This window comes from Carica papaya, chromosome 8 (assembly GCF_054855325.1).
Source record: "Carica papaya isolate Zhongbai chromosome 8, ASM5485532v1, whole genome shotgun sequence".
Taxonomy (NCBI): Eukaryota; Viridiplantae; Streptophyta; class Magnoliopsida; order Brassicales; family Caricaceae; genus Carica; species Carica papaya.
Window position 1 is genome coordinate 27,840,443 of NC_142316.1, and position 22,096 is coordinate 27,862,538.

Here is a 22,096-nt window from a genome sequence, read left to right on the forward strand (position 1 = left end):
TGTTAAAGTTAGAGGTTATCCAACTTATGTTAAGAGATTGCAAATTGATAAGCTTGACTCAAGATCTGATAAGTGCAGATTCATTGAGTATCCTAAAGAAACAATGAGATATTATTTTTATCACCCATCTGATCATAAATTGTTTGTGGCCATAAGAGTAACCTTTTTGAAAAGAAAATTTCTTTTAGAAAGAAATCATGGTGAAAGAATTGAACTTGATGAATTTTAAAAAAACTAATGAATCAATACAACAAGATGATAATGAGAAACAAGTTGAACAACCTTTACTAGTGTTATGAATCCAGAAATGAAGTAGAAATTGTGTTATATTCTTATTGAAGATATTGTTGTTTAAATAGTACATTATTGGATAATATTGAAGCTAGAAAATAGGATGAGATATGTGTAGAGTAGATAAGATAAATATATTGGAGTTATTAAGATAAAGATGAAGTCTTGAGGAGATAGACAATCTGGAGGAGATAGCATCGCAGACGTGAGCTGGTACAGATGAGTGTGTTGGAGAAGAAATAGCATATGAGGTTGATTTAAAGATGATTTCATATAGATATCTTTAACACCCCCTGGCAAGCCCATCCTTCAAGGATTGTAGGTGAAGTTTATCTCTAATAAATAAAAGCCGATCTCGAAGTAGGGGCTTGGTGAAGACATCTGTGATTTGATATTTAGTTGTCAGAAAACAAACAAGAAGATTGTCGTTTGCTACCTTTTTTCAAACAAAATGGTAATCAAGTTCAATGTGCTTAGTGCGAGCATGAAGGACATGATTTGCAGATAGGTAGATGACACCAATATTGTCGCACCATAAGGTTGACTTGTTGAGGGAAGGAAATCCAAGTTCATGCATCAGACTCTGAAGCCACAGGAGCTTCAAAGTGGCATTAACAATAGCTTTGTATTTGTTTTTAGTGAAAGAACGAGCTATTGTCGGTTGCTTTTTAGCAACTCAAGATATAAGATTTTTGCCAAGATAAATTGTACATCCACAGGTATAATGCTGATCACCCGGGCACCCACCCCAATCACTATCACGAAGCAATGGAAATCAAAAGATGTGTCACATGAGAGAAGTAAACCAAGGGAGGCTGTGTACTTGAGATACTGCAGGACTCGTTTAATGGTTTTCTAGTGTATATATGTTGAAGTATGCATAAACTGGCATAATTTAATAACTGAGTAGCTAATGTTTGGCCTGGTGATGATTGCATACTAAAGGGCCCGAACTACCTAACAATACATAAAGCCATCCAAACGTAAAGTTCCCATAGATTTAGATAGTATAGGAGAGCCAATCATTGGTGTTGGACACGGTTTTGCATCTTCAAGGCCTGTTATTGAGAGGAGATCATATATATATTTGGTTTGAGTGAGGAGCAGCCCATTATGCTCATAGTTAACTTTAATACCCAAGAAGTAATTTAGTCGTCCAAGATTGCGTATGGAAAATTCAGACTTGAAGGATGTAATGATATGGCGAATGACATTATAATTGTTGCTGGTGATAACTAAGTCATCAACATATGCTAGGAGAAAGAGTTTATCAGTGCCATGATGATAGATGAATAAGAAGGTATCAGCCTTGGAGACATGAAAGCTAATCGAGATTAAGAACTGACTTAGCCTAGTAAACTATGCCGGCGAGGCTTGCTTCAAACCGTAGAGTGACTTCTGTAATTTGTAAACATAAGGATGAGCAGTAGATTCAAAACCCAAAGGTTGCTCTGTATAAATTTCATCTTCCAAGGTACCATAGAGAAATGCATTCGAGACGTCCAGTTGTTGAATGTCCCATTTGAAAGTAGAGGCAAGAGATAACAGAATTCTGATGGTGGAAGCTTTTACAGCAGGATTGAATGTCTCCTTGTAGTCAAGGCTAGGTTACTAGGAGAAACCTTGTGCGACTAACTAGGCCTTGTAACGATCAATACTGCCATCAGATTTTCTTTTAATGCGAAACACCCATTTGCTTCCAATGACATGTTTGTAGGTGGGTCTGGGTACTAGTGACTAAGTGTTGGTAGATTGCAATGCATCAAACTCAGACTTCATGGAAACATTCCATTCTGTGTAACGAGAGGCCTGTTGATAAGTTTGAGGCTCAGTCTGAAGAGAGTTTGGTTTAAGAAAGTGTTTGGCAAGGTAGGCGATATGTTTACGGATCATGATAGAAGGGCGAAGTTTCATAGGGTGGGTATGCCGGGGAGAAGTAGGGGGATTTGTATTTGAATTGTATTAGGTGAGATCAACTGTAAGGGGAATGGGAGGCATGGTAGTGGGTGAGGTGGAGGAATGAATCAGAGAGAGGATGTCTAGTTGGTGAGGAATGGTTAGGGGAGAGATCAGAGGGAAGGGATACATATGGGGGGTAAGTGTAGGGGAGTTACTTGTGTGAATTGTTAACCAAGGAGAGGAAGCATCTGCAGCACCTAGAGAGGTGGAAGGAATAGAGGATGAAGAGATTTTAAATGAAAAGACTATTTCATTAAATTTAACATAGCGACATATATATAGACGATTGGATGAAGGATCAAGACAACAGAAACTAGAATCGGAGGGGGAATTGCCTAAGTAAACACAAAGACTGGACCTATATGAAAACTTATGACAATTATATAGTCTGAGGAGAGGAAAGATGAGACACGTGAAGATTTTTAGGTTTTGGTAAAGAGGAGCAAAACCAAAAAGCATGGTGAATGGACAGGAATCATTTAACACATTGATAGGTAGTATATAGATTAAAGAAACTGCAGTCTCAAATGCAAATTTCCAAAATCGAAGGGCAAAATTTGAGTCACCAAGGAGAGTGAGACCCATATCAGTAATATGACCAAATTTTCTTTCTGATAAACCGTTGTGTTCATGCGTATGAGGACAAGCTAAACGATGAGTGATTCCCTTTATTTTACAGAATTGGTTTACCTTTTGATATTCACCCCTAAAGTCTAATTGTAGTGATTGAATTTTGGAATTGAATTGATATTCAACATAGGCATTGAACTCAAAAATTTTTGATAAAAGCTCACTTTTATTTTTTAAAAAGTACATCCACGTATAATGTGTAAAATCATCAACGAAAATGGCAAAATACCTATAATCTTGACTCGAAAGAGATGGTGTCGGACCCCATACATCGGAATAGATTAACTCAAAGGGCACCAGACTCTTGTGGACAATGGAATGTAAAGTTAAACAAGATAATTTTTTTTATAGGATAAGACTGACTAGAGTTGGAAGTGGAGAAGTGAGAACTTGGTAGCTTGTGAGACTTGAGGATAGAGGAGACAATACTATGATGAGGATGACTAAGCCAGGAGTGTCAATCAATGAAGGTGGAAGTGATGCTGACATATGCTTGCTTCCTTGGTGGTTGCAGTTCATAAATACCATTATTACTGGGTCTGTAGAGAAGAACTTTCTTGGTTACCTGATCCTTAACAAGAAAATGTGAGGGCTAAAACTCGAAGAAACAATTGTTATCATGTGTAAATTTTTGAAGGACAGTAGAGATTGTGTAATTTTGGGTACATGGAGAACATTTTTGAGGTAAAAGGCATGGGAAAAAGAGTAGTAAGTAGCAAAATTAGAGTGAGCAATTTGCATATCTTGGCCATTACCAAGTTTGAGCTGATTATCACCATTATAATTATTGGCAATATGGAGGAAAGTAATGTCCAGAGTTATATGGTGGGAGGCTGCTGTGTCTGAATTCCACGACAGATACTGAGCACCTTGGTATGGTTGGGGGTTGTGATGGGGAATGCTTGAAATTAATCCAGGATTACCATAAGTGCAGTGGGCTTGTGCTAAAGCAGGATGTCGTGGATGATACCTTTTTCAACATCTATCAGCAGTGTGATTTCGGTAGCCGCAAATCCGGCACGGTCCCATCCGTTTGGATTGAACAGACATGTTGTAGTTAAAGGACGATTGAGATGGTTCTTTATCAACTTTGTGAGAGCTGGCGGTGTAAACAATATTGGCAATCGGTGCGTCCTAAGTGCTTTTTATTATAATTTTGTGAGCAAGTAGCTGCCCATAAAGCTCATGGAATGATATTGGTTCAGGTTTCATATTAAGTGCAGTGATGATTCCATGAAATTCCTGAAATAATCGCGTTGAACTCTGCTTGAACTTTGCAGAAGAAAGTTGACGACTAGTGGATGCAAGTTTATCAGCCAAGGCTTGAGCTTTGTAGAGAAACTGTGAAATTGATAGGTCATTCCGCTTTAGGTCCTGCAGCTCAATATATAATTGAAGTTGGCAGTTCTGAGATACAGAGTCGAATGCAGTTGCTAAGGCATTCCAAACAAAAAATGAGGAAGTGAGACCAATAATGTATAAAAAAATTTCTTTTGATAAGGAAGATAGAAGCCACGAAAGGAGCATTTGATCTTTCTGAAACCATGCAAGATATGTAGGATTATCAGTGGTGGTGGGAGGTTCATTAGTGACTAGCAATTCGAGCAGTGCCGATTCACTTCCATCAACAAGGCCTTTGAGATTTTGATAGTTTAGGATAGGCATGAACTGAGTTTTCTATGCCAAGTAGTTTTTAGGATTTAATTTGATAGATAAGGAATGGTGAGTGGTTATGGGAGTGTTGTTTAAGGAAGCAGAGATGAAGAGTTGATCGGAAGAAGCCATTGTTTTTCTGTGTTCTATGATGGCTCTAATACTATGTTATGAACCCAGAAATAAAGTAGAAATTGTGTTATATTCTCATTGAAGATATTGTTGTTTAAATAGTACATTGTTGGATAATATTGAAGTTAGAAAGTAAGATAAGATAAATATACTTGAGTTATTGAGATAAAGATGAAGTCTGCTGGAGATAGACAATCTGGAGGAGATAACATCGCAAATGTGAGTCAGTACAGATGAGTGTGGTGGGGAGGAAATAACAGATGAAGTTGATCTGGAGATGATTTTGGATGGATATCTTTAAGAACTAGATGTTTTGAAGATGACAAGAAGTTGTAATCTCCAATGGTTGAGGTTCAAGAAACAAATATTTTTGGTCTAAATGAAATATTATTATATTATTTGATAGTACTGAGGATATAATTAGTATTAGAGACAAATTAAATTTTTCTATTTTTGAAATAAAAAATTAATATTTATATTTTTTGTTATTATATTATTAATATAATAATATAATATGTGTATTATAAAATTTAATTTGAAATTGAATTAATTTGTAAAATTATTTTATTAAATAATAATAATTAGAAAAGACAACATATATATATGAGATATATATGTATATAATTGGGTGTTAAAAAGAAAAAGAAAATAAAAAAGGGAGATAATACCAAATTGATTTGAACCTCTACAGGAAGAAGTCAAAAAGGACTTCATGACCACCCATAGTGGCTATATATATATATGAGTGGGGATTGCAAAAATAATTATTAGTGAAGAGGAGAAGAGAAAAAAAGACTAGCCGCACACCAAAAGAGAAAACTTTTGAGGGAATTTAAAAAAATTTTAATATAAATATTATTTAATTTATTTATACATTCTGTTGATAAAAAAATTGATTAACAAATGTTAATTTTGGTATAGATACACATATAATATTCATATTTTTAAATAATTTTAATTTAAAAATTAACTGTTAAATATATTTTAAATTTAATTTTTAAAATACAAATATATCAAATAGATTATTTTATAATCCTACATATTATAATTTTTTTAACGATAACTTAATAATTTAAAGAAATAAAAAATAAAATATAATTGCTACATCAATTACATAATTACAGTTTTGAAATATTTTTTTTTCTCAACCGAAATACTTTCATAACATGCAAATAAGCACGCGAACCAGATATCATTTATATTAATCTTAATCATAAACTAAGAATAAATAATACAAATTATCAGATATTAGTTGGGTATCCAACGTAATAATTGTATTACTTGATACAGTAAATGGAGAATGGAAAGTGGCTGAACTTTTGTTGTATTGATCCCTTGAGGCCAAGTTCTATTATTGCAAGTCCTTCCTTAGAAAAGCTTCAAAAGTTGAACAATTCTTTTTCGATATGCGTGCGATTGGAGTGATAAATGCAAACTGACAAAATAGAATCCAAGTAAGATGCAATTAGTACCCAGTTTTGTGTTGCTAAAATACACACAACGAAAAGTGCACATGGATATGATATTCAACGTGCTGTCTCATTTCAAACGGCCAAGTATGCAACCTCACTGCTCTACTTCTTTGTATTATTCATTTATTTATTTTAAAATTAAATATAATATATGTTTCTTTTATATATTATTTTCCATATAAAGTCAGTGTGATTTTAATTTCGTACATATTTTATCATTTACTGTAGTGTATGACCTTTTCATAAGCACTTTTCTCTATGTAGATTTATTAATTTATTTAGTAATTCAAAAGCAAATGACAATTTGAGATATAAAATTAATTAGTATAAGTAATTATATGATATTTATAAAGTCATGTTTAAGGCTCATGATTAATTTTTCTTTTTAAAATAATTAATAGATTTGTACTCTATTCATGTCAAGGACAATTTTTTTTTTTGAAAAAATAAATATAAAAAATTACTTATGATATAATTTGCACATGATTTTGTTATGCGCGATGAATTGTATTATCTATTTGCTAATTCTAAATTAGATATGGTATTTAGTAGTGTCTATAATTTTAATTTTTAAGTTATAAATTACTACATAAAATAAAACAAAATTAATAATCATTGAATTGAACTAAAAGAAGAGTGAAAAATATCTTTTTTTTTTCCTTTTAATACGAACAAAAAAGAGAATTTTTATTCTATCATATCATAAAAGTAATTTATTACAACAGAATTCTTGCATATTTTAATTTCAAATAATACACACACACACACACACAGAGCATTACAAAACAAGTAATAAATAAAAAACTACTTACTCTTCCTTAAAGCTCATGAGTCAGGATAATTAATAGGTATAAGTTCAAGAGGTATCTTTTTAAAGAGAGTAATACCTCGTTGTTCGTCTACACTAATATCATAATTTTTCATGCCCTTTGGTGGCTCCCAATAAAAACAATGCAAGAGATTGGAGAGTGCAAGCTCTACAATTGCTAGTCCCATATTCATTTCTGGGCAGAATCTTCGACCAGATCCAAATGAAAGAAATTCAAAATGTTGTCTTTTGAAATCAATTGAATTATTTATAAATCTTTCTGGAAAAAATTCTTCAGATTTGTCCCAATAGTTAGGATCTCTTGTAATTGCCCAAACATTAACAATTATCAAGTCCTTAGGAAAAATATCATATCCATTTATCTGAAAATGAGATATGACTTCTCTTGGAGCCAATAAAGGAGCCACAGGATGAACTCTCATAGTCTCTTTTATTACAAACTTGAGATAATGAAGTTGATCTAAATCATCTTCTGAGACTCTTTTTTTCTTCCCAATACAACTTCTAACTTCATCTTATGCAATCTTCATTACCCTTGGGTTGCGAATAAGCTCTGTCATTGCCCACATCACAGTATTTGCACTAGTGTCAATTCCACCAAAGAAGATGTTCTGTTACACAAATATCAAAGAGATATAAATTGATTAACATTGTTGAAGATAGATATTTTAATAAAAATCAACACAGAAAAGTGACAAAACCCCTTATATACATGATAAAGAAAAGTACAAATACTTGAACAAATAATATACCATGAGTAATCCTTTTATATTATCACTTTGAAGGGATGATTTATTTGAGTGATATTGATTATCCTTATCTAATTCCATCATCACATCGATAATGTCCTTATTTTGTTGGTCGTTCCTCTCTAGATGAAGATGTCCATAAATGGCATTTTGGAAGATGGTGTCTAGTTCATGAAAGACTCTTTCAAGCTTTTCATGGTGGCTGTTAACTCTATCAATGATCCAACCCAAGTTTGGTAGATAATCTTCTGCACTGAATTCACCCAACAAGCTAGAAATATTGTGAAGCAAACGATGAAAACTACTTTTGTCATGATCACTACCACGAAAGTTATAGCCTAGAGCCATCCTGAATATTATGCTAGCATTGTAAGTAAATATTTGATGTGTGAGATTGATTGGGTTCGAAGAAGATGCTGCTTGGGAGATGACATCCAAAAGAAGACTAACTTCATCTTCCCAAATGAATTGAAATGACTGTATTCTCTTGATACTAAAAATCTCGCAAACAACTAATTTCTTTAACTCTCTCCAGTAATTTGAATATGGACAAACGCAATATTGAGAAAATTATAAGAGAATCTCCTAGTGCTAATAAACTTAGATCTACTACAAGTATGAAGATCATAGGTCTTAAAAATCTCTTTTGCAGTTTCAGCAAAAGAGACTACAAAGGTAGATAGAAAACCGATTTTGATAAACATAAGAGACCCATATTTGAAGGAGAAATCACATAGAGATCGGTGAGGCAAGTCACCTAATTGGGGTAAATTTCCTATTATGGGAAGCTTAGAAGGGCCTGGTGGTACCTTCTTCTTTTGTGGTCTCGTTAACAAGATGATGAGTATGAAAGCAAGGAGGAAAAAAGGAAACCAAACATAATCCATAACTACCTAACTTTTTCACTTCCCACTTTTGATAAACATGTACTAACAACCATGCATCCTTTTTATTCCAATGCTTGGATTTTTTTTTAAGAAAAAAGAAATATTCAAAATTATTAGTTTAAGTAAAATTTTATTTTTATATAAAGTAGATAGTATATAAAAATAAATATATAAAACATTAAATCCTTATGGTAAATCCATAAGGTAGTACAGGAGACTTAACTATATGAGTAGAGAGCAAGATTCTTACGAGAATGAGAGGCGTATATTTGTCAAGAGAGAGCCCCACGAAGTGATCGAATTGTTAGATGCTGCCTGCCAATTAACTCCATTTTATACATTACATACATATACATTATGTATATATATATTAGTCGTATCCATGTTTCTTTTTTAGGTCCCATAACGTAGCAGATTTATAAGAATTTGAAAACGAATCTAATCACATGAGGAGTACATAAAAAAGAAAAGGATAACTTGGATCCATTTTTTCTTTTTTTTTTTTATCGGAAATTTTTGGTTTACTTGATCATATATGAAACCTTCTCTCTCTCTTATCTCCTTATTTTGCTTTACATCCAAATTATTTAGGGTTTAATTTTACTATAATTAGGTTTATATAATCTTTAACTTTTAATTTGTATTACTCTACATGACTGAGTGATTAAGCATGATCTATCAAATTTCAAAAGAATTTAAACACTATTTTAAATAATTGATTGGATTAATGACTAGAAAAATATAATATGATAAAAAATAGTGTACTTAATTATTTAGCTTCTAAATTGTATAAGTATAACATATTTCATAATAATATGATAACTGTCAGTTTCTAAAAAAGAATAAGGTAGATTTCTTTTAAGTAAAGTAGGATAAAATTTAACTTGAGAGCTAATTTTTGATAAAATAATTAAGAAAATTTGAACTCACATAAAGTGAAAAAAATTACTCATTATTAATAAAATAGTTACTTTTATATAAACAAATAAATTTCTAACTTTGAACCTCCAGTAAAAAAAAATGGGAATGTCAAAACTTGGGGTTAATGATGGTGACAAACAAAATTAGATTTTTAACACAAATGGGTGTTTGATATGTTTATTACTTACCTTATTACATTCATTTTGACAATTATAATTGTCATTATGATCTTCAAAAGTTTGTGATTTCTTATCATCTTGCTTGTATTTGTTCGTATATGATTAAAAAGACTTTTTTAAGTATTTAGAGAGAAATACATTAGTTATGAATTTTTATTGTACAATATTTTGAGGAATAAAAAAATATAGTTAGGATGATTTAATTCTTACCACAAAATAAAAAAGATGAAAGACTTCAAATAATATCATATATATATATATATTGATACACACAATAATGTACTCCTTTATGTGGTAAATTAAAAAGTTTTATTGATCTCTTGACGCCAAGTTCTATTATTCGGGGCTTCCAAAAATTAAACCAATTATTGCAAGTCTTTTCTTTAGAAAAAGTTTCAAAAGTTAGGCAATTATATTATTTTTCGATATGCATGCGATTAGAGTGATAAATGTAAACTGACAAAAGATAATTGAAGTAATAAGAATTGAAAGTCTTGTCTCAAAAAATAAAAGTATATTTGAAAGTTAGCAGTTTGATATATTATCACTAAAAGTGACGATATATTCATTGTTGTATATTCAATATATATATATATATATTGCCGATACAAAATTCTCCACATAATGAAAAATACTTTTCAAAAACCTGAAAAAGAAAAAAAAAAAAAAATATATATATATATATATATATATCTAGCATTCTTCAATCTTGTCCATAGAAAAAAATAAGACTTATTATCTAAATATATTATTCTTTTAATATCCACTAATGTGTTGCTAAATACACAGTGAAGAGTGCATATGGATATAATTGTTCAACATATTGCCTCATTTCCAGCAAAGCATGCAACGTCACTGCTGTACACAGTAGGGTTGCTTCTTTATCATTCATTTATTTATTTTAAGATTAAGTATGATTTGTTTTTTTATATATTAATTAATTAGTAAGAATTGAATTGAAATAAAAGAGTAGTTGAAGTAGCTGCATTGCTGAGAAAAAAAATTACTTCATTTTTAAGTGAAAGTGAGCAACCAGAGTTCTTAATTCATAATATATCATAAAAACAAATCATCTACAATAATAGTTTTTTTTTTTATTTTAACATTAGAAAATACATATGAGCACACGTGTATTTGTACAAATACATATATGGCAATATTATAGCCACAAGGATACTCTTCTACATTGAAGTTCATGAGTGAGGATAGGCAATTGGTACAAGTTCAAGTGGCATCTTCTTGAAGAGAGTAATACCTCCTTCTTCATCCAAGCTAATATCATGGTTCTTTATGCCCTTTGGTGGCTCCCAATTAAAACAATGTAAGAGATTGGCAAGTGCAAGCTCAATAATTGCTAACCCCATATTCATTCCTGGACAAATTCTTCGACCAGATCCAAATGGAAGAAATTCAAAATATTGTCCTTTATAATCAACGGGATTATCTATAAATCTTTCTGGAAAAAACTCTTCAGATTTATCCCAGTAATTAGGATCTCTTGCAATACCCCAAGCATTAATAATTATCAAGTCTTTAGGAAAAATGTCATACCCATTTATCTGAAAATGAGAAATGACTTCTCTTGGGGTCAATAAAGGAACTAAAAAGTGAATTCTCATAGTCTCTTCTATTACTAACTTGAGATATTGAAGTTTCTCTAAATCATCTTCTGAAACTCTTTCTTTCTTTTCAATGCAACTTCTAACTTCATTTTGTGCGATATTCATCACTCTGGGATTACGAATAAGTTCTGTCATTGCCCATATTATAATATTTGCACTAGTGTCAATTCCACCAAAAAAGATGTCCTGTTAGAAAATTATCATAAACATATAAATTGATTGACACTATAGAAGATAGATAGTTTATAAAAATCAGCATTGACAAGTGAGAAAGCCCCTTATGTAAAAGTTATATGCTTGATAAAGAAAAATATAATAGTTGAACAAGCAACATACCATGAGCACTGCTTTGATATGATCACTTTCGAGGAATGGTTCAGTTGAGCGATCTTGATTATCTTTGTCTAATTCTAGCATTACATTGATAATGTTTTTGTTTTGCTGGTTTTTCTCTGAATGAAGATGGACATGAATGGCATTTTGGAAGATAGTATCTAGTTCATGAAATACTCTTTCAAGTTTTTTGTGATGACCATTAACTCTATCGATGATCCAACCCACGTATGGTATGCAATCTTCTGCACTGAATTCACCCATCAAGTTAGAAACATCATTAAGCAAGCGATGAAAACTACCATTGTCATGATCACTGCCACGAAAGTTGTAGCCTAGAGCCATCCTAAATATTATGCTAGCACTATAAGCAAATGCTTGATGTGTGAGATTCACTCGGTCAGCAGAAGATGCTGCTTGGGAGATGACATCCAAAAGAAAACCAACTTCATCTTCCCTAATGAATCGAAATGATTGCACTTTCTTTATACTAAAAATCTCATGAACAACTAGTTTTTTTAACTCTCTCCAGTAATCTGAATATGGAGAGAAGCCAATATCGAAGAAATTATAAGAGAGTCTTCGAGTGTTAACCAATTTGGGTCTACTACAAGTGTGAAGATCATGTACCTTTAAAATTTCTTTTGCAACTTCAGTAGAGGAGACTACAAAAGTGGATAAAGAGCCAATTTTGATAAACATTAGAGGCCCATATTTGATGGAGAGATCCCACAAAAATCGGTGAGGCAAATCGCCAAATTGGTGTAAGTTTCCTATTATGGGAAGTTTATAAGGGCCTGGTGGTACCTTCCTCTTTTGTGGCCTTGTTAACAATACCATAAGTAGGAGAGCAAAGAGGAAAATAGGAAACAAAACAAGGTTCATAGCTACATAACTTTTTCACTTTCTGCTTCTGAGATGGTATTCTTGCTACCAAGCATCCTTTTTATTTCCATGTTTGGAGGTTTTTCAAAAGAAAAAAAAAATTCAAAAGTATTAGTTTAAGTAAAATTGTATTTTTATATAAAGTAGATAATATGTAAAAATAAATATCTAAAATATTAAATTCTTTTTAATCTACAATATTAGTTATTTGTTTTATTTTAATTATAAAACATATTACTAATTAATGCCTGCTATCACATCTTAAAACTTTGATAAATGCATGAGGTAATAGAGAAGACTTGTCGTTTTAAGCAGAGAGCAAGACTTTTACAAGAATGAGAGGCGCATATTTGTCAAGACATTGCCCCTCGAAGTGATCGGATTGATAAAAGGTGCCAGTCGATTAACTCCGTACTATACATTACATACATATATATATATATATATGTGCAAGTTGTATCCATGATTCTTGAACTCGATATTAGCAGAGAGCAAGATTTTTACAAGAATGAGAGGCGCATATTTGTCAAGACGCATATTTGTCAAGACATTGGCCCACAGAGTGATTGGATTGACAAAAGGTGCCTGCCGATTAACTCCATACTGTACATTACATATATATATATATATATATATATATATATATATATAGTGTTCGTGTTTCTTGAACTCGATATAAGCAGAGAGCAAGATTTTTACAGGAATGAGAGGCAAATATTTCTAAAGACATTGCCCCACGAAGTGATCGGATTGATAAAAGCTGCCAGCCAATTAACTCCGTACTATACATTACATACATACATATATATATATATATATGTATACAAGTCGTGTCCATGTTTCTTTTCGAGTTTCACTCACATAGCATATTTATGAAGATTTTCATATCAATTTGAAAAGGAATATAATCACATGAGGTATACGTTAAAAAGAAAAGATAAGTTGGATCCATTTTTTTCTGTTTTTTTTTTCTTCTGAAACTATTAGTTTTTTTAATGTTAGAAATTAAACTTGATTTAGTTAATTAAATAATAATAATAAGTACATATAATATATACATATATATAATCTTATCAAATGGAGTCGTTTCTTTTATCTACAAACCAATTTAGTTCATGAGATTAGTAACGAGTACATAGAAAAATTTGAGGTTATTTCTGAAGTCAAATATATGAACTCGAGATTAATTTTCTTCATCTTTAAGTAGATTTGGCACGTTCGTAACTATACTAGTTAATTCAATTGATTTTGAATGTTGTTGTAGTTAATGTGTGTTAATTTTTTTTTTCTTTTCCTCTGTTGTATTCTTGTTTGTTATAAGAAAATCATTTAAAATTCTGAACTTTTGAAGCTTTATAGACTATATATATATATATATATGTAACGGCTCCGAAAATTAAAAAGAAAATACATATAATAATCTGAGTGCGGAAGTGAAATAAAAGATTAAGATTAACATCTCTTACACAATAACTTAAAAGTACTAAACAATATCACAGAATAAGTTCTCTTGAGAAAATACAATAAATAAGAAAAATAAAGGAAACTATAAAGTATCTAGTATTTACTCGCCGTCTTCTTGTGGATTGGGCTCGGGAACCAGGTCCTCCTGATCTGAAATGGTTAAATAAGGAATGAGTTACACTAACCCAGTAAGGACATCACACTATATCACCGTCACAGAAGCAAAAGTTGGTAGAAAACCAAAAACAACTAATGGAGCACAAATTTTAAACAAATTCATTTATCAATAATTAAACTATTTACTGTCCACTTACCGCAGTGAGATTCATAAAAACTACATACGAAAATAATAACATTATAAATATTATGAATTCATATATAATCTGTAACATAGCACATATCATACTTTTATATTCAAATCATCAAACAACAATTGCCCCTTTTTATCAACCTACTAGTATCCATGGAGATCCATAGGGGTCCTCACTACACGTGAACCATTCCCCTTAACAAGTTTAATTTCAGTGCCGTCCCCATACCCCGTCCGGTATGAGCGCCAAAATAATAAACCTCAATACCCCGTCTGGTATAAGGGTGAAGTGGGTTGTCTCCATACCCTGTCCGGTATAGGCGCCAAATGATCAAGTCTCCATACCCCGTCCAGTATAGGCGCAAAATGACCAAGTCTCCATACCCCGTCCAGTATGAGACAACGTTCACGGTAGGGTTCCCTATGAACTCGGTCCGTCCACCATCTCCCAAGATATCTAGTGAGGCTATCATCTTATCTATTTATCAAATCCCATCCCATTCCATTTTGTCCTTAGTCTTCGTTACCAACTCAAACATGAATACATACACAAGTAACGTGCATCCAACAAAGCAAACATATCTTAGATTCCCAAAATCAAATAGTAGTAAAGTAAGCAGTGATACATGCATACAAAATCATAAAATAAATAAACCGGATACCACAATTCATTTAAACTGTAAAATAAATCAAATAAGAATTGACAGAGAAATATGTCCGGTTTGGGCTCCATTAGCAACCGTAATTAATTATGCATATCTACTTAATTTGTACAAAATACAGTATTATCATTTATTCAGACTTCAATTCCATGATAGGAAATAGGGTGAGGGGTCATACTTGATTTGACGTCGAAAACTAGATTCTCACTACGCCTACGGGCAGTTCCTAAGTTCCCTAAATTTTTTTTGGGAACTGAAACGCGCTTACGGTACCTACACATGTCCCAAATAACTCAAAAATCATACCCAGGGCCTACTCGGCCAATTTCAGAATTTCGGCACAGCGGCTCCACCTCGGGTTGGCTGTTTTCGACAGTTTCCGACCGAATTCGGCCAAACTTGCATCGGTTCCTATGAGAAAACACACTTAGGGCCATCGGTGGGCCGAAAAAATACAAAAAATCGAAACTTACTGGCGGTGGGGCTTTCCGGTGCGGCGGCTCCTCCAGCTCACGTCGCGGTTGGGTGTTTTTCTTCGGTCAACCTGTAGAGGAGAAAACGGTGATCACAAGGGTACAAAAATCACATCGAACGGGAATCGAGAAGGGCCTCATCGGAGGCAAAAATCGAGACACCCCGCGGTGGCGTCGTTGGGCTTTAGCGGCGTTTTCCGACCAATTGGCCGGTGATTTCGCTCCGATTTGACCATAGGTGGGTTTAGAATCAAATTTTGAGCAAAGGATAGAATTTTTACCTCGTTTGGCAGCTAGAAATTGCTCCGGTACGGCGGTCGGCTCCTCGGTGGCTGGGCTGTCTTCTCTGGCATGGGGCTCTGGCGACTAGGGTGAGGGTTTGGGTGCGGATGACGTTATTTATACCCATCCATTTTTTATCTCAGCCGTCCATCGCTTTTAATCTGTACCATCCGATCGCGATTAAATAGAGAATGAACCTGGGCCGTCCGTGCGCGATTCAATCTTTGCTGTCCGTGCACGATACAATCTGGGTCGTCCGTGCACGCGGGAACGGATCTCAACCGTTCGATCGCACGCACGCGGATCGCCCACGTGGCTCCCTTCCGCGTGGCCTCTCGCGTTAACGTGTCATCCACCTGGCGTATCCCTGTTGGCCGGGGCTGCTGACCGGGCAGCTAACGTGGCACAATTTTTCTAAATTACGTTTTGACCACCGGTTTCTTATTTTGTTCTTCAAAAATACCTCCAGAACCTAAATTTTTACCTATTTTTTTCAAAATTGTTTTCAATTAAATCTCTAAATAATTTTTATCCCTTATTATTATTATTACTATTATTATTTTTATTAAAAAAATGAACTAAATTAAATTCAATATAAAATTACATAAATAATAATTATATTCATATAATAATAATATAATTAAAAAAAAAATTTGGGTGTTACAATATATATATATCTTTTTAATTGTGATATAGAATTTATTCTTTAGATATACAATAAATCAATATGACTCGTATATTTATCTTTTAAGTATAGTACAAACTTCATTTTTGTCTGTTACACAATAAAGAAGTATAGATTTAATAATAAAAAATGATTTTAACAGTAATAGTTACATTAAATTAAAAAAATTATAATTATATTAGTAAAGCATGGATTGAATTTTATAAGAACTAGAGCTGGAACTTGAAAACTTAAGTGCGTTCATAACATGGGTTCTCGACTAGAGGTAATTACTACTATTTATATTTCATTGATTTTCTATTCGCATCTATAAAATATATATATATATATATATATTTACTTACAAATTTAGTAATTATAAGCTTGTTAATTTCGAAAAAATTACTAAAAATTGAGTCTAAAAATTATTTTTTGTTACAATTTTGTAATTAAAGTTACAACTTTAAATTAGTTTTCTTTTAAATATGTTAAAATTTGAGTTTTTTGTTTCCTCTTTGACTTACATATATATTTTCATTTTCTATTTCTATTAAACCCAGAAGTTATAGGATGACTGTAAGAAATATTTTTTCCTGGATTCTTTGTCAATTATGAATCCTAATTCTTATTTAATATATCTATCAAGTAGTTCATATCGGGCATGCATTTTATAATTAGTACTTTCATATAGAAGCACAACTAAAAGAGAGTTACTTCTTTATAAATGCTGGAAAAGAAAATTATTTACAGTTTCGTGAGTTCTTGAAAAATTATATAGAGAATCTTCCCACATATCTCCACTTAATTTTATATATCAGATTTTCAACACAAATATATATGTATTTTGTAACTTATTACTTCTGGTTTCCCTTCGGTTTGTATTTTAAGTGTAATATAGAATGTATTTTTTAGTTACACAATAAATATATTCACTAAAAATATTATTTATTTCCTATAACACAATCTTTTTTTTTTTTTTTCGAAATTCTAACTTGATTAAAACTCCTACTTTTAGTTAAAAGAAATTACTCGTTTTAACATTTGATTAGAATTTTATTGTCAGTTCAACTTTTTTTCTTTTTGTTTAAAACCATTTCAACATTTTGAGACTTGTCATATGTGGCTGTATTATATTATATATAAAGGTTTAATATACAAATTAGTTGGAACAAATTTTTATCTTCAAAAATTGATATAATTATTTTTACATCAAATTTGAGATATATCTTTGTTTTCAATTAATCCATTGAATCCTATTCAAAAGATTTTATCAAATTTAACACTATTATTGATATACTTATTAGTTGATAATTATTTCTACTGATTTGATTCCATAAATTTGGACGCGTTTGAATCACACCAATTTTAACAAATTTCAGCACTGTAAATTCTTCTCATTAACTTCTCCTCATCTTGCTTTATTCGATTAACTATGGTTGAAAAATATTCTATTACACCAACATCAAGACATGTAAATTAATTTGCACTGTAGAGTTCAATAAAAATCAACACTAACAGATAACAAAACCCCTTACGTAAAAGTAATCTGCATGATAAAGAAAGGTATAATAATTGAACATGCAACAACCCATGAGCATTCTTTCATATGATCATTTTGAAGGGATGGGTTGGCTAAGCAATCTTCATTATCCTTGTCTAATTTCATCATCACATGAATAATATCTTTATTTTGTTTGTCGTTCCTCTCTAGATGAAGATGGGCATAAATGACGTTTTGGAAGATAATGTCTAGTTTAGAAAAGATTCTTTCAAGCTTTTTGCGATTGTCATTAACTCTATCGATTATTCAACCCACGTATGGAATGTAATTTTTTGCACTAATATCATGAAATAAACAATAAAACTACCTTTGTTATGATCAATGGCACAAAAACTGTGGCCCAAAGCCATCATGAATATTATGCTAGCATTATAAGCAAATATTTGAAGTGAAAGATTGATTGGATTTGTAGAAGATGCTGCTTGCAAGATGACATCTAAAAGAAGACCAATTTCGTTATCTCTAATGAATCAAAACCATTGCACTCTCTTGATGTTACAAAATTTTGAGAACAATTAATTCTCTTACCTCTCTCCAATAATCTGAATATGGGGATAAGCGATGTTAATAAATTGTAAGAAAATTTATGATTATTTATCAACTTGGGTCTGCTATAAATTTAAAGATTGTAGATCCTAAAAACTTCTTTTGTAATTTCAGCAGAAGAGGCTATAAAAATGGGTAGAAAGCAATTTTGATAAACATGAAAGGCTCATATATTATGGAAAAATCTCATAAAGATTAGTAAGACAAGTTAATAAATTAGTGTAAGTTTCTTATTATGGGAACCTTAAAAGGTCTTGGTGGTACCTTCCAGTCAGGTCTTGTTAACAATAAGGAGGAGAGCAAGGGGGAAAAGAGGAAACCAAACAGAATCCATAGCTACCTAAACTTCTTCACTTCATGCTTTTGATACCATCCACTTTTTTTTGTTTCTGTGTTTCCAGTTTTCTTTTCTTTATCAAAATAAAGATATATTCAAAATAACTAGTTTAGGTAAAATTATATTTTTATATATCGTAGATAGTATATCAAAATAAATATTTACAGCATCAAATTCTTTTTAACTTACAAAATTAGTGCTTTGCTTTATGTTAATTATAAAATATATTATTAGTTATTCGTCTTATATCACATCTAAAAATTTTAACAAATGCATAAGATAATACATTTGTCATTATTTTACAAGAATGACTTAGAAGATATAAGGAGAGAGCAGAATTTTACAAGAATGACAGGCTCATATTTGTTAAGACATAGCCCATGAAGTGATCGAATTGATAGAAGCTGCCTGCCATTACACACACACACACACATATATATAAGTCGTACCCATGTTTCTTTTTCAGGTTCACTCACATGAGGAATATATTAAAAGGAAAAAGTTAAGTGGGATCCATTTTTTTTCTGTTTTTTTCCCCTTCTGAAACTATTAGTTTACTTGATCATATCTGAAATCTTCTCTCTCTCTCTCTCTCTCTCTCTCTCTCTTTTCTATTCTTATTTTGGGTTTGCAGTGCAGTACCCAACATTGCTTTTACATCCAAATTAGAATCTTATCCCTTTTTTTAATTCTTTTTATAGTTAAGTTTAAATAACAAATGATATACTCTAATTTTCAATGAATATTACTTTACTACACTGAGTGATTAACCATCGTTTAGTGAAGTTTTAAAAGATTTATCATTATTTAAATAAAAATATGATATCCAAGATTCGACTTAAATATTATTTTAAATAATCTCTTTAATTATATTCCTTATGTCACATTTTGAGTAATTAAATGCTATATTTTTATTTCCACTTCACAGCTAAATACTATTATACATCACAATTCTCAACCACTATTTACTTCTGAAAAATAATTAGGTTAAAATTTTTAATTAATTTACATAAAATATAATTTTTTAAAAATAACTAAGTGAATAAAACTTTAGTTTAGATCATCAGTTAAGTAAACTTATATTTTCATTCAGAGCCCTAAAACTAAATTCATAAAATCAATAAATCCAATCCATCTCTATACAATTAACATAAACCCAAATCGCAATTCCACTAAACTTAAATTCATTAAACTCAACTTAAACTTAGCCTAAGATTCCAATTTAGCTCATGAGATTAATAAGGACTGGATAGAAAAATTTGAGGTTATTTATGTAAGTCACCATTTTCCTCAATCTTTAAGTGAATTTGGCTCGAGATTAGGCCGCCAGAGCTTGGTTACCACTTTTTTGTTGATTCTGTAGATATTCATAACTGTACTATTTAATTTAATTGATTTTGAATATCCTTCTAGTTATTATGTACTAGTTTTTTTTTTTTATATTCTGTTTTGCCATAAAAAAATTATTTAATTATTTAAAGTTTTGAATTTTTGAAGCTTTGTAGATGCGCATATATATCTTTTTTAAGTGTAACATAGAATTTATATTTTAATATGCAATAAATCAATGTGACTGGTATATATATATATATATATTGTTTAATCGTAGTATAGACTTCATTTTTCTTTTTATTTTCTATTTCTACTAAAACCTAAGTGTTATTGAGATGATTATAAGAAACAGTTTGTTGGATTTTTGTCAACTGTGAATCCTAATTCTTGTTTAATAAAATTTTATAAATTTAGATATTAAATTATAAAAATAATATTCGGTCGTTTATTGCTAAACACATAATGAAAAGTGCATATAGATATGATATTCATCATATTGTCTCATTTCAAACAGCTAAACATACAATATCATATTCATCATATTATATTAAATATAATATATTTCATAAATATATTATATTAAATATAATATATTTCATAAATATATTATTTTCTATACAGAAATAGTATAATTTAATTTCTTATATATAATATATTTTATGACGTTATTCACAAGCATTTTTCCTCTATATGGATTTATTAATTTATTTAGTAATTAAAAAACAAAGGTCACATTTTTGAGATAATAATTAATTAATATAAGTAATTATATGATAGTTATAATTTAATTAAATAAATTATTTCATTTTTAAGGCTCATAAATAAATTTCCTTTTTAAATAATTAATAAATTTGTACTGTATTCATGACAAAGACAATTCTTTTTTCAGAAAAATAAATATGAGAAATTAATCGCATAATGGTATGTTATGTGCATTGAATTGTATTATCTATTTATTGGATATGATATTTAACAGTGTCTATGATTTTAAGTCCTTTTTAAGTTATAAATTATTAAATATAATAAAATAAAATTAATAATAACTAAATTCACATAACAAATTAATTAACTAACCAAGTTTCTTGGCATTAATTAATTGGTAAGAATTGAATTCAAGTAAAAGAGTAGTTGAAGCATGCTGAATAGAAAAGGACTATTTTTTTAGTGACAGTGAGCAACTAGAGTTTTTATTTCATAATTTACCATAAAAAAAATCTACAATAAAATTTTTACATAGATAATACACACAAATATATATATAGATATGTACACACACATATATATGGTAGCGTTATAATCTCAGGGAATAAATAGAAAACTAATTACTCTTTCACAGTGAAGCTCAACAGTAAGGATGAGTAACAAGCACAAGTTCAAAAGGTATTTCTTAAAGAGAGTAATACCTCTTTGTTCGTCCAAACTAATATCATAGTTCTTCATGCCTTTCGGTGCCTCCCAATTAAAGCAATACAAGAGATTGTGTAACGACCCCGGAAATATTAAAATGAAATGAGTATTTAAATATATCAAATGCGGAAGCGAGATCAAAATTTCATTTAACATCCCTTACACGAAAACCAAAAACGTGCTTAAAATATAAAAGATTAAACTAACTAAAAGAGAAACTCGAAAATAAAGTTATGAGTATGACTACAGAGTCTCTAGGCATCCCTTTCGTCGTCCTCTTGCGGAACGGGCTCGGGAACCATGTCTTCCTGATCTGAAATGGTTAAATAAGGAGTGAGCTACACTAGCCCAGTAAGAACATCACGATATCTCACCGTCACGGAGGTAAAGGTGGGTAGAAAACACAAAAAGACCAATGGAGCATAATTCACAATAAACTCATTTATCAGTAATAAAACCCTTTACCATCCACTTACCTCGGTGGAATTTATGAAACAATATAAGAAAAAACAATAA

At 31.0% G+C, this 22,096-nt stretch overlaps 2 protein-coding genes and 1 pseudogene across 2 annotated transcripts; all 3 read right to left on the bottom strand.

Annotated features, from left to right (window-relative positions):
- Positions 1-4,014: 4,014 nt before the first annotated feature.
- On the bottom strand, positions 4,015-4,545 carry LOC148252766 (uncharacterized). Its single transcript, XM_088210366.1, has one exon. It carries the CDS (start codon positions 4,543-4,545, stop codon positions 4,015-4,017), a length of 531 nt encoding a protein of 176 aa, XP_088066492.1.
- A 2,417-nt stretch (positions 4,546-6,962) lies between these two features.
- On the bottom strand, positions 6,963-8,175 carry LOC110817065 (cytochrome P450 71B36 pseudogene; annotated as a pseudogene).
- Positions 8,176-10,740: 2,565 nt separating this feature from the next.
- On the bottom strand, positions 10,741-12,622 carry LOC110817188 (cytochrome P450 71B2-like). The gene is made up of 2 exons (XM_022045622.2): positions 11,661-12,622; positions 10,741-11,510 (listed from the first exon to the last, which is right to left on the bottom strand). The coding sequence occupies exons 1-2, from the start codon at positions 12,540-12,542 to the stop codon at positions 10,896-10,898; spliced, it is 1,497 nt and encodes a 498-aa protein (XP_021901314.2). The 5' UTR covers positions 12,543-12,622; the 3' UTR covers positions 10,741-10,895.
- Between the last annotated feature and the right edge of the window lie 9,474 nt (positions 12,623-22,096).